General features: G+C 48.8%; 1 protein-coding gene across 3 annotated transcripts in view; it reads left to right on the top strand.

Moving 5' to 3' along the window:
- JADE2 (jade family PHD finger 2) overlaps positions 1 to 12,293 on the top strand; it is a 78,466-nt gene that overhangs the window by 45,570 nt on the left and 20,603 nt on the right. For all 3 annotated transcript variants that reach the window (XM_013367359.3, XM_005503478.4, XM_013367358.2), the window contains 3 exons: positions 4,472 to 4,683; positions 8,520 to 8,687; positions 9,227 to 9,343. In XM_013367359.3, the coding sequence (XP_013222813.1) occupies positions 4,472 to 4,683; positions 8,520 to 8,687; positions 9,227 to 9,343 (497 nt within the window). The remainder of the gene's footprint in view (positions 1 to 4,471; positions 4,684 to 8,519; positions 8,688 to 9,226; positions 9,344 to 12,293) is intronic.

Raw genomic sequence — 12,293 nt, 5'->3', positions numbered from 1 at the left:
CATTGTGTGCCTGCCAGAGATGGGTCGGAGGTTGCTGGGGGGAGTCCCAGATGGTCTGGTGTGGTGTTGGGCTGCTTGTCCATCATCCCCTGACCTTTGCAAAGGATGCTCAGGACAGGACGTGCGATACCCAGGGCAGCACCCAGGCAAGGGTGGGTGGTGTCCCCACGGGTGCCTCGAATGTGCAGGTCTTCAGCTCCCGGCCTTATTCAGAGGCAAATTGTGCTTCTCCAAAGGGTCCTCCTGCACAGCAGAGTCTGAACTCAGTTTGAGCAAATAACTAGTGCTTTTTCCTTCAGATTGCTTTCGTTCTCCTGGCCTCTGAGGTGGGAAGGATCCTCAGCACAGCTTTGCAGAGGCAGAAGCTGCAGTGGGCAGGTTTGAAGTGACTTGTCCAGGCTGAGCTGGAGGGACAGCAAGGTGGAAGGACAGTGAGGTGAAGAAGTCAGGATCCCAGAGTCCCTGTGACATGTACCAGCACCTCTGTCCCATCAGGGAGCTGCTATCCTTTCACTCTCAGTTTTTCAAAGATACTAAGAGACAAGCCTACATCATCTTACAAGTGCTTTCCTTTTTTTTTTCTTTCCCCATTATTTAAAAAAACAGTAATTTTGTTTGTTTATATATGTTTTTATTGAAAAGTAGACTCCAAGGTTTATGGCTTGTGAATCAGCGAGCGGCACAGCCTGCAGTCCTGATGACTGTTTGTTCATGAGCTGTTTTATCTCCAGGTATCCTCCACAGGGTAAAAGGATTTATTGTTTCAGTAAATTGATTTTAGTGGAGCACAGTTTAGTCAGAAATAGGTCTCTGTTTTGTGAGAGGTGGCTATTTTTTTTCCTCCCTGCACAGCAAGTTGGCTCACACCACAATAAGGAGTAGCTGAGAATTCATTTAGCAGAAAAATATTGCTCCTTCATGCCACATAAATTACGATATTACAGAAATAATTGTAACGAAAGGCAGCATTGTGTAAAGTAATGTGCCCGGTGGTTCTCCCAGACCCGGCGCTGTGGCTTCAGTGCCAACCCAGCAATCCCAGTTCCTTTGGGATAAAATATTAAATTCTCACTTCTGCCTGTGTCCCTCTGGATAGAAACTATGGAGAATTTTGCAGCTATGTGGCACTTCTCTGTAGAGACTCAGAAAAGCTTCGTTTTCTCCCCATCTTTCATACAAGACCATGGCTTACCTTAACCAGGTAAAAATACCTTTCTCCTCATCATCAGGTAGAGTCCATGGTCCAAGTGATGGTCTCAAAAGTGTGACTTGCTCTCTAAATGTTGCTGGATTTATTCATTGTAGCCAAGATTAGTACCTGGGTCTTTGCTTTTCCTTCCTTGAGGTCAGTAACAGTGTCACTTGTACATGTACACATGGAGTGTTTTGGTGGAGTATTTTTTTGTTTTTGCTGTTTAGCTGGTCACAATCAATACAGATAATACTTTTGCAGCCAAAGAGATGGCAATTTTATGAATGAACTCCTATAGCACAAACTTTGTATGATGCAGAAGGAGATAAATGGAGCACAAATGGAAAAAGCACTTCACCCCGGGCCCCATTGTTTAGTGTTTCATAAACGATTAATCGCTTCATCCCCATCAAGTGCAATTGTCAATTCAATAAGCTCCGAGGTATTCTGAATGGCACTTGGCAAACGAATTCCTAATGTAATTACATCTAAATGGAGAGTGAGAGCACGCGTGTGTGGGCAGGAGAGATCTATATTTTTTGATGTAATGGTATAACAAGTGTATTGCACGTATATTCCCATGAAATGGGAACGGTGGTGATGCCAGGGCGATCCTGACCCCACAGGCAGGTCAAGATCAGGATGCCTGTGGAAACCCCCATCCCTTTCCTTCCTGGCGCTGCCTGCAGTTGCCTGCTGTCTGCCTGCCCTCTCCCATGAGCAGCTCCAGAAAGTGTGTGGGGAAAAGCACCAGGAATGCTTTAGTGATCATTTTGCTTTCCAGAAGAGCAGAGGCTGAAATATTGGGAGAAAGGGAGTAACTCAGGCTGACGCTCCAGTGCCTGGGATCATGATCACAGGTGTGGATTTGAAACAGAGACCGAGAGCTTGTTTAACCATAGAATCATTTGGGTTGGAAAAGACTGTCAAGATCATCAAGTCTAGCCATTAACCCAACACTGTCACTAAACCATGTCCCTAAGAACCTCATCTCGACTTCTTATAAACCACTCCAGGGATGGTGACTCCACCACTGCCTGTTCCAATGCCCAACAGCCCTTTCTGTGGAGAAATTTTTCCCAAGATCCAGTTGGTACAAGTTGAGGCCATTTCCTCTCGTCCTGATGCTTGTTCCTTGGGAGAAGAGACCGACCCCCCCTGGCTCCAACCTCCTTTCAGGCAGTTTAGAGATCAGAAGGTCTCCCCTCAGCTCCTGTTCTCCAGCTGAACGCCCAGCTCCCTCAGCCGCTCCCATCACACTTGTGCTCCAGCCCCTTCCCCAGCTCCATTCCCTTCTCTCAACTCGCTTCAGCACCTCAAGGTTTTTTTTTGTTGTGAGGGGAACAAATCTGACCCCAGCATTTGAGGTGCAGCCTCACCAGAGTCCAGTGCAGGGGGGCGATCACTGCCCTGGTCCTGCTGGCCATGCTGGTCTTGATGCTGGTGGCCTTTTTGGCCACACAACACACATGAATTCATGGCTTGCAGCTCTCCATCAAGTGCAACACAGGTGGTGTGTTTATAAAGGGACACCATTAAGGCAAAAGTAACACTCTGGCTTTGTCTGTAACCCTCTCCTTGCGCTATTGCATCCGACCAGCACGATGCCAAGAGCAAGCTGCACCCATTGCCAGGGCTGCTGGGCAATAAAACAGGTATTGTCAGGTTCCTTAACATGTTGTGGCACAGCAGCCCGAGCTCTTGAAAGGGCTGCGATAGAGAACAGTGTTGTCTGTCTTAGATGGTATCTCAGACTAGACACAGAAGTGTAAAATGCCAGGCTAGATGTTTGCAGAGACTTGTCAAGCCAAGGGAATCCATGCCAACATGAAACATTGGGGAAGAGCTTAAAAAGGCAGACTATGGTGTGTTTGCTTACCGAGCTCAACTGCAGGTTGCTTTCCCCATTGACAGAGATTTTTTGGCCAGTCTGTGGCTGTCAGGGGAAGGTGCAGCCTCTGCCAGCATCATCCAGCTGGAGGGGCCAGGAACGCTGGCTGGGACCCCTGTGCCCCATCCCTCCCTGGCCCCAGGGGCCTCCCAGGGCCCCAGAGTGCATCCAGGACAGGGGTGTCACACTGTGGCTCGAGAGATGCCCAGGATAACAAATTTCTCACTGAACATTTAATTAATAACTGCTTCATATTACTACTTCCTCAAGCCTTTTTTCCCCTTCTCTGCTCATAAATGAGATATTTTCTCCCGTTACCTTGCAACAAAAAGGGTGTACAGCAGCGCAGGTCAGGCTCCTCTGCTGTCTGGTGCGTTCTGGACCATCCTGGCCATCACCACAGATAATGTACACAAACAGAATGCAGAGATGAAGTTATTTTTATTGCATCCTGCTGGTATCTCCATCCCCATCTCTGCACCTTCTCTGGTGATGAAATAGTGCTCACGGGGAGACAGGGTGCGGTGGGGGCTTAACTCTGCCTCTCACCCCTAACAGCGAACCTCACTCCTGCTGCTGACAAATTTTTTCCTTCTTTTTTCCCTTACCTGGAGTGGCCTCATGTTGCATTTGTGGCACTGGGATTTTTGTGTGCGAGTGAGACTCAGCACCTTTGGCAGCAGCACTCAGTGTGGCACCGTTTTGGAGCTGCCGAGCTGCTGGCAGCAGCATCATCCCCCGTGAAGGTGGCCAGGTATCCCGCTGCAGGGGGTTAATGCTCTGAAAAAGCCTTTTCTGATTATTTGACTCATATTCCTGGTCATCACTCTAGATAAATAGCTGGTCAGGCACCTCTGCCGCTTCTTTCCACTGAAGATCCTGGTATGGGGGGATAAAACACAGCATGGCGGTGTCTGACCTTCTGATTCCACTAAACCCAGCCACGGGAAAAAATCCTTACTTGTTCTCAGTTTCAGCCTTTTGCTTCAGTTTTACAGTTCCATTTAATTGGCCCTAAAAGGGTCAATTTTCAGTCTTAACAATTAAAGCATTGACTTTGTTTTGCCAAAGCTTGTCTGAGCCCTCGCTGCAGAAAGCATCTTTGCAAAACTTGTCTCCTTGAACATTTAAACTGTCAGACCTAATTATCCGCATTGCTTCAGCTGAATGGGTTTCTTTCCTCTCAGCCAGCAGCAATATTTTGTTACTGTCTATGAAACATAAACTGCATCCCGAGTTAGAAGCAGCCGCTTTCTGAATCGCTGCTTGTACCATCACTGTGGATTTGCCTCTTGAGCTACGGTTTAAAATGCTCAGCCCTTTGCAAAACGCTCCCCGAAGGCAGATGGGAGCCGCATCAGTGTCCTCCTCTGCCTTCTGCCTTGCAGAAAAGCCTGAGCTGGACGAGATGACCCTGGAGCGAGTGCTGGAGGAGCTGGAGACCATGTGCTACGAGAACATGAACATTGCCATTGAAACGGAGGAAGGTTTGGGCATCGAGTATGACGAGGATGTGGTGTGCGATGTCTGCCGCTCGCCGGAGGGGGAGGACGGCAATGAGATGGTTTTCTGTGACAAATGCAACGTCTGCGTGCACCAGGTGAGCCCCCACTGCAGGTTTTGGCTGTTGGCACATCACACTCCTGTACCCTCCCTGCGGTTCCTCCCGTCCCCACTGTCCCTCTCGCCACGAGCGGCTGGAGATCCCTGCTCAGCTGTTCTAGTGGATTCCCAGCACGTCTGCAGCAGAGCAGGGGTAGCAAATGGGGTCTTGGGTAGATGGCAGGCAGAAAACTTGCCTTTTTTACTTTCTTAGCCCCAACCCTTGATAAGTGCCCACAGAAATGAAGAGCCAGAGGCTGAAAACTACCTCCTGTGAGCTTGCTTTGCCCCCTCCCTCTGTTACCTGTGATATTTCATTTTATGCCTCCTCTTCCATTAATGTGCTGATTCTTCTTTCTTTACCTTATCTGTCTTTAGCCCATCTTTCTTCATTAAACTGCAGCCATGGGACCTTTAGCACCCAGAGATGACCAGGACCATGTGCAGGACTGTGGGCTGGGAGGGGTGCAGGTCTGCAGCCCTGCACTCGCTTGCATGGACCTCCCCCCTCCTCCCCAGCATTATACTGGGGGTACTGGGGCCTCCCAGCTCCACTAGTGCTGTCTCCCATTACAGGGTTTCTGTCCCATCTTCCCTGCTATACAAATATAGGATTTCGTGTTTATTTTGCTGCCTGGAGGAAAGTAAATTTATTTTTAGAATTGAGTGAAATGCTTCAAGCCCTTGCTGGGGGAGTCTGTGGGCTCCTGCTCTTGGGGAAACCTTGATAAGGAGAAAACAGCCATGCAAGGGTCTCCCTGGGCCCCTCGTGGGTTCGGGAAGGTTTTGCTGGTCGTACTTTGAGGGGAAACACGGTGCAGTGCTGGGGTGGTGGTGGCAGCTCGTGGGCTTCACCCTCTGTGTGGAGGAATTTTGGCTTTTTTTTTTTTCCCTCTGAAGAGAGCCATTTGCTCATCTTTTGGGCAGCTTTTCCGTCAGCACTTCCTGGAGGTGGGAGAGCATTGGAGATATCTATAGTTGCGGGATGTGGGTGTTTTGAATGGTTTCCATCAGTGAATCAGATTCCACAAAATACCAGGACGATTCAGGGTTGGGGTTGATTTTTGTTTTTAACAAGCCCAAATGGCAATGCCAAGCCGTGAGCTGACACGGGCCTCGGGGGGGGCAGGTCAGCGTGCACAGGGCTGCTGTGGGGACATACGGACCCCGGCTGTCCCCTCCACGGGCCATGGCACCTGTGGGCTCCGCTTTCAGCATCAACCCCAGTGCTGGGAGCAGAGCGGTGCTGCAGGAGGGAACACAGCGGGCTGGATTTCAAGGCTCTTGGAATAAAAGGAAGATTTTCCATTGTTTTCAGAGAGCAGAGTCCAGCCCAGTGCCAGCCCATAAGCTGCCCCTAATTTAATCTCTGCCCTGATTTACACAGGTCCAGAGCCACAGCACAGGGTGTTACGTGGCATCATATTCCTTATCTAACCTGCCCCACACCATGGGTTTTGTGTATTTGGGAAGCAGTGGAGGGGAGCTGGGGTCCTGTAGGGCATGCCCAGAGCGATGCCTTGTCCTCTGCATCCCAGCGGGAATGGGCAGAGCAGGGTTGTGCCAAGACACACGTTGGTGAGTTATGGTGCCAGAAGGGATCATTGTAATTATCTTATCCGCATAACACAAGCCATGAGGCTTGCTATTAGTTAATTTCTATGAAATGTAGCTTTTAGAAAACACATGCAATCTTAATTTCTAAATTTTTGGTGAGGAGGAATCTTCTCCACACTGTTAAGCCATTGTGGTTCATTGCTCTTGTTGTAACAACGTTGCACATCTCTTTAGCGCAGGAATGATCCATGCAGGTTCCAGCCACCATGCCGAGGTCCTGTCACTACCAAATCCCTGTTCCCAGGCGTGGGGACACAGCCGAGCTCTCCCTCTGTTACATGAACCAGGCCAAGCTTTGCCCTGGCTCAGCATCCTCCCCATTTTTTCGGTGTCCCCTTCTCTTTGATGTTGAGCCCATGACAGGCACAGTGATAAAAATAGCTGCTCTGCTCCTACTGAGCTGGCTCCGTGTTCCTGGAGCACCTTCGGTCGGACTGGCACAGGACTGGGAGAGTGTGTTTAGCTGATAACCCGCATCATTTCCAGAGCTGCTCCTTCTCCAGGACAGAGGCTCCTAGGAGTAGAATTGCACCTTCAGCTGCTCTAAAGCCTCTGGGAATAAATAACCAAGAGACAAGACTCTGCTAGAGATGTACACCTGGTCATAATTCCTGTTTTCTCTGGGATTTTGAGATCAGTCTGCCAGTTTGTTCTCCTGGTAGTACATACCTAGCTGGTTTTGTCTGGTACTAAATCACGTTTTATGAAACTCTGTTACAGACAAGATTTATGTGTCAGATTTGGAGGCGCTGTGAAACACACAGTTAAGTCTCTCCGAACTGTGTAGACTCACAGCAATAATATTACCTCCTTTAATTCCTTATTATCACAATAAGATGTTCAGGAAGTGGCTTTTTCCCCTTGGAAATCACTATCAGAGTCAATTTGTGGTTTGAGGCAGCCTAAAGCCATGTTATGAAGTGTGTTTTGGTCAGTAAAGGTCAAAGATGTACTTCTCCCACGCTCCCGCATCTCTGTGTGCCCCCTCTGCCCCATCCCCACCTGCGGCTCTGACACTTGCGGTGGCAGTGACTTACAGCACTGGGACGAAAAGCTTGTTATTTTTTGGGGTAAACTTCAAGAAGCAGAGTTGACAAGTGCCTGGGCTGAGTTTACAGCCAGCAGCGCTGGGGGTGCTTATCGGCACTGCCCGCTTGCCTTCTGGAGAGATGTCAGAGCAGCCAGATCTAAAATTAACTACATCACCTCGCTTAAAGTAGGGACACAGCCCCGCATTAGCGCCCAAGGCAGTTGTCTGCCACTCTCTGAAAACCATTTAAGTGCAACTTATCAGGACCTGCTGGGGAAAAACTGTCTAGTTTTAGCAGCAGTTGTTTTATACAGTCGTAAGTTACAGCCGAAGTGGAAAGTATTTTATCATCACCATTATGTGATACAGCTTATCATTTGGCTCTTCCCCAAGTACAGAAGAGAAATATTTATGAAGCACTTTGGCTTTTCTGCATCCTGTGCTATCGCAGCAGGTTGGGAATTCCGTGGGTGACCAGAGTCCTTTAGCTCTCGGTCTCCTGGCCATAGTCTTGTCCTTGCCTCCTTTAGGTTTATCTTCCTTTAGATTTACCATCCTTTTTGGTTCCTCTCTTCTGATTTATATTCATGACTATCGGTTTCCCCTTTTTACCTTTCCATAGTTCTTTTCGCTTCCCCTTTGGGCTGGGTTGGGTGTGTAACCAGTGTGGGCAACTTTCTCAATCATGGGGTTGTGGCTTTTCAGCCCTCAGCTACCTCAGAGGTTTTTTCCACACAGCGTTTCTTACTTCTCTGAGTTGTCGTGGGTCTGGTAGCTGTTCAGGAATGGGCAGGAGATGAGCAGGCGGATGTCTGCATGGCAAAGCTGCCAGTGATGGGGGCTCTAATGGAGCAGCCTGGATGCCCCCAGCACCCTGACACACAGCCGGGTGGATGCTTGGCATGGTACACAGCACGTTTGTCTACTTAGCTTTTAATTAAAAACCAGGACATATTGGTCCAGGATGAGTCTCCACATGAAAATAGGGAAGGCAGCGAGGAAGGAAGAACTTAACCTCACTGTCTGTGACTGTGGAGCTGCTCTACATCTGCTGTTTATCATCAGGATGTCCAGATGCAGTGGCAACAAGCCAACGGTAGTGAAAAAGGTGCGAGGGAAGGAGGAGGCACTGGAGGATGCTCTTCCTGGGCTGCTAGGACTAATCCTTCTCTCTCGTGTCCCCACAGGCATGCTACGGCATCCTGAAGGTGCCCATCGGGAGCTGGCTGTGCCGGACCTGCGCCCTCGGGGTTCAGCCAAAGTGTCTCTTGTGCCCCAAGAGAGGGGGAGCCCTGAAACCTACACGGAGCGGGACGAAATGGGTCCACGTTAGCTGTGCCTTATGGATACCTGAAGTAAGATGATTTCCAACCTCCTCTTGACACATGGGCGTGGACCTGGTTTCCAGGGCACTGGGTGGGCACAGACCTGGTTTCCAGGTCTCAGCCTATGAAGTTCATTTATGGTTTAAATGGCAAGTCTAGTTTGAATCGTCAAGCCGTGCCCGGGTCAGAGCTGCCATGCCGGTCGGTCATCGGGCTATGTGTTTAATTAGCAGCCAAGGTGCACCTCATTAAGGGAGGACAGAGGTGGGGGCATTCACAGGACCTGCCTGGGCAGGGTAAAGCTGATTTTGTGTGCACATCTGAGATACACAGCAACATCCAGGTGAGGAATTAGTTGAGAGGAAACACTGTCATGAATTTTTACTTCCATTTCATCCAGATTTGCTTCTGGGGTTTTGGGTTTGTTTTTTTTTTTCCCACATTACAAATGACACTAAAAAATAACAAATAAAATATCCATCCATCATTCATATTACTACAGACATCCCCTTGTAGGAGATTTGGAATGGTAACTAGCATTTACAACTCGTCTTCTATTTCATTACCAGGTTAGCATTGGATGTCCTGAAAAAATGGAACCCATTACAAAGATCTCACATATCCCAGCAAGCAGATGGGCTTTGTCCTGCAGCCTCTGCAAGGAGTGCACTGGGACGTGTATTCAGGTATGTATTTTGGCACTGAAAAACTCAGACCTCTGGGGTTGTGCCTGTAATAGCCACTGGAGAGTCTCAACTTGTTGGCAGACAGGATCTGGCTGAGGCTTATTCCTGCTCTGAGTAAACCTAACAACAGTAGCACTAGCACTCATCAGACATCATCAGGTGCTGTTTGCAATTATTTAATGTATTGAGTGCTAGGAATCTAGATTAACTGTCTTTGCATAACATGGGGATGTTGCTGTAGTGACACTAATTACTGGGACTACAAATGACCTTGGTTTGAAATCAGGAATCTCCAGCAGAAAGGCTTGGCATAGCTTCTGGAAAAGTGAGATACTCATGAGATATTTCATGAGTATTTCACAAACCAGTGGGGGTTGGCTAAGAAGCCTTTCTTTTGGGGGTATATCAGGAAACCCTGGAATTATATAGTCCTCACTATCCTGCGGGCTTGGAAAATAGAGTATTGACTGCATATTACATTCCACATTTTCTCCACACCTAAGTAAACCACTGCGGGCATCTGATGGCCAGCTCTCCCCCCAGCAGCAGCATGAGATGTTCTCTTTTCAGACTGAAAGCAGGATGCTCTGGGCTTTCCTGTTACAAAAGTGGGGCAGAGCTTCCAAGACCATGATCTCTATTCTTGGGGAACAAAGACCAGAAGCTCCCATCCAAAATGCAGCAGACTTGATGCAAGAACATTTGGGGAGCCTTCTTGCATCCAGTGATTTCCCTGCATCCCCCTACTCTGGCAGTGTAAGGGGCTGGCAGTCCCTAAGAAGGGGCTGGGGGATCATAGAATCATGGAACAGTTTGGGTTGAAGGGACCTTCAAAACTCATCCAGTGCCACCCAGGGACATCTTCACCAGCTCAGGTTGCTCAGAACCCCATCCAGCCTGGCCTGGGATGTCTCCAGGGATGGGGCATCCACCACCTCTCTGGGCAACCTGGGCCAGGCTCTCACCACCCTTGTTGTAAACAATTTCTTCCTCCTGTCTAACCTGAATCTCCCCTCCTTTAGTTTAAAACCATCACCCCTTGTCCTGTCAGATCTGCTGCTCTGCCGTGCTGCTGCCTGTTGCTTTCATTGGCAGACCAGGCGTGGAAGCAGTCTTGGTGTGCAGAGGAGGATGGACTAGCTTTGAAAAGTTGGGAGAAAGTTTGGGATGTGGACCAGTCCTGACTGATCAGCTCCCGTACAGCAATGGGAGCTGTACCTCAGAGGTCGGTGTAAGCAGAAGTGACTGTTGGGGACCAGGATAGCTGGCTGGTTGCAGAAGGATGATAGGAATAGTATCTCTGCAGGCTCCATTACGTTTGTGTGACTGCCTTGGGTTTAATACTTTAAAGGGAGCTATTCAAAAGCAATCCCCTTAGCTTGAAATGAAATATCACAATACTTCTTTAAATCTCTAGCGTTGACTCACTTCTTTTTTGATGGCTCTGGGTGGATCTGCTTATTCACCCTGCCAGATGGAGATACTGTGTCATAACGGCAACTGCTTTCAAAGAACGGAAGGGCAGAGAAGGAGGCAAACAACAGGCTTGGCAGCATCAAAAAGAATTCAGCTTCTCCGAGGCTTCATCCTCTTAGTGCTGGCATGGCACGGGAGCTGTGAGATCCCTGGGACTGAATGGATTTGCATTAAAGGTCACCTGAGATGGAGCAGGAGCTTTATTGTCTTCTGTGCCGGCAGCTCACAGTTTCTAAGTCTTCAGGAAATTGTCACCGGAGCATTCTCCGAGGCCACCCTAGCACGCCCGAGATGGTTTAGCTTCAAGGAAAAGGGGGAGAAGAAGCAAAAAAAAGCAGGCAGTGACTTTATTTAAGGATTTGTGGGGTAAATCAACAAATTCACCCATTGGTAAATAAACACGCTCCATACTCATGAGTGGTACAGAGCTCTGTTTTGAAAGCTTATGTTTATGAAGCATTTTTTTGATTAGTGCCTGTTTATACAGGTGTAATCTAACTACCTTTGTCAGCATTTCAGGTTTATGACCCAGCTCTAAAAGGAGAAGGTTGTTTTCTGCTAAAGCACTGAGCTTTTATCCTTGGCACTGGGAATCGAGTGCTCCAGGTCAGGCAGGTCTGGGGAAGGAGGGGTGTTACTTCCATGAGGGGTTTTTCCAAGTGGCTGGTTAGAACTGGGCTTTGCTGAAATGGCAGGTGATATCCAGAGGTCAAGCTTGGAGGAGTGAAAGACCATCATCCCAGAGGGGCATGGGGCTCAAAAAACACCCACCTCCCCCACGTTTATGGAGACCAATATGAGATATTTCTACATAGGCACCTCTGTGCCTTGGGGTATTTTTCCCCATCCAAATTTGACCGTAAAAATGGAAATGAACCCAAGGAAGCCTGAGGAAGGGCTCCCTGCTGCTGTCCATGCCTCTGACCACAATGCTTGCCTGTAATTACTTCCCTTGCTTTGCTGGTGCGGAGCTGTGAAGCCAGAGTAACTTGGTGTGGCTGTAGCTGAGCCAGAGTTCCCGGATGCTGGGCAGGGATGCAGCTTCCCCATCTCCTGTTAAGGGGAAGTCATGACCTCATGGTGGTTCTTGTGGTCAGACATCAGGAGATGCCAAAGAGAGCTCAGTATCCAGCAGGAATTTTCTCGTTTGCGTTGCTGAGATGGAAAAGAGGGTGCTAGGAGCTGGTCTCTGGCACAGCCCAAGTCCCAGCTGCGCTTGCTTGGGACCCAGCTCGCTCCTCACCAGCTCTCTCCTTGCTTCTCAGAGCAACTGGAAGAGCTCACCAAGCCCTTGCAACACAGCACAAAATGCCAGGTCTCTATTAGTTGCTGGCAGGCTTCTCCAAAGGTCACCATCTTTTGTTGTCATTACCTTCCAGCTTTCTTTTTGGTGCTGTTTTTTGGAGAAAAAGCCCTGGGAAGTGTCCTCCACCGCTCATTTATTATCGTTCCTTTGACCACTGCTGCCAGCTCC

The sequence above is a fragment of the Columba livia genome, chromosome 14 (assembly GCF_036013475.1).
Source record: "Columba livia isolate bColLiv1 breed racing homer chromosome 14, bColLiv1.pat.W.v2, whole genome shotgun sequence".
Classification (NCBI taxonomy): domain Eukaryota; kingdom Metazoa; phylum Chordata; class Aves; order Columbiformes; family Columbidae; genus Columba; species Columba livia.
This window is presented reverse-complemented; position numbering and strand designations above follow the sequence as displayed.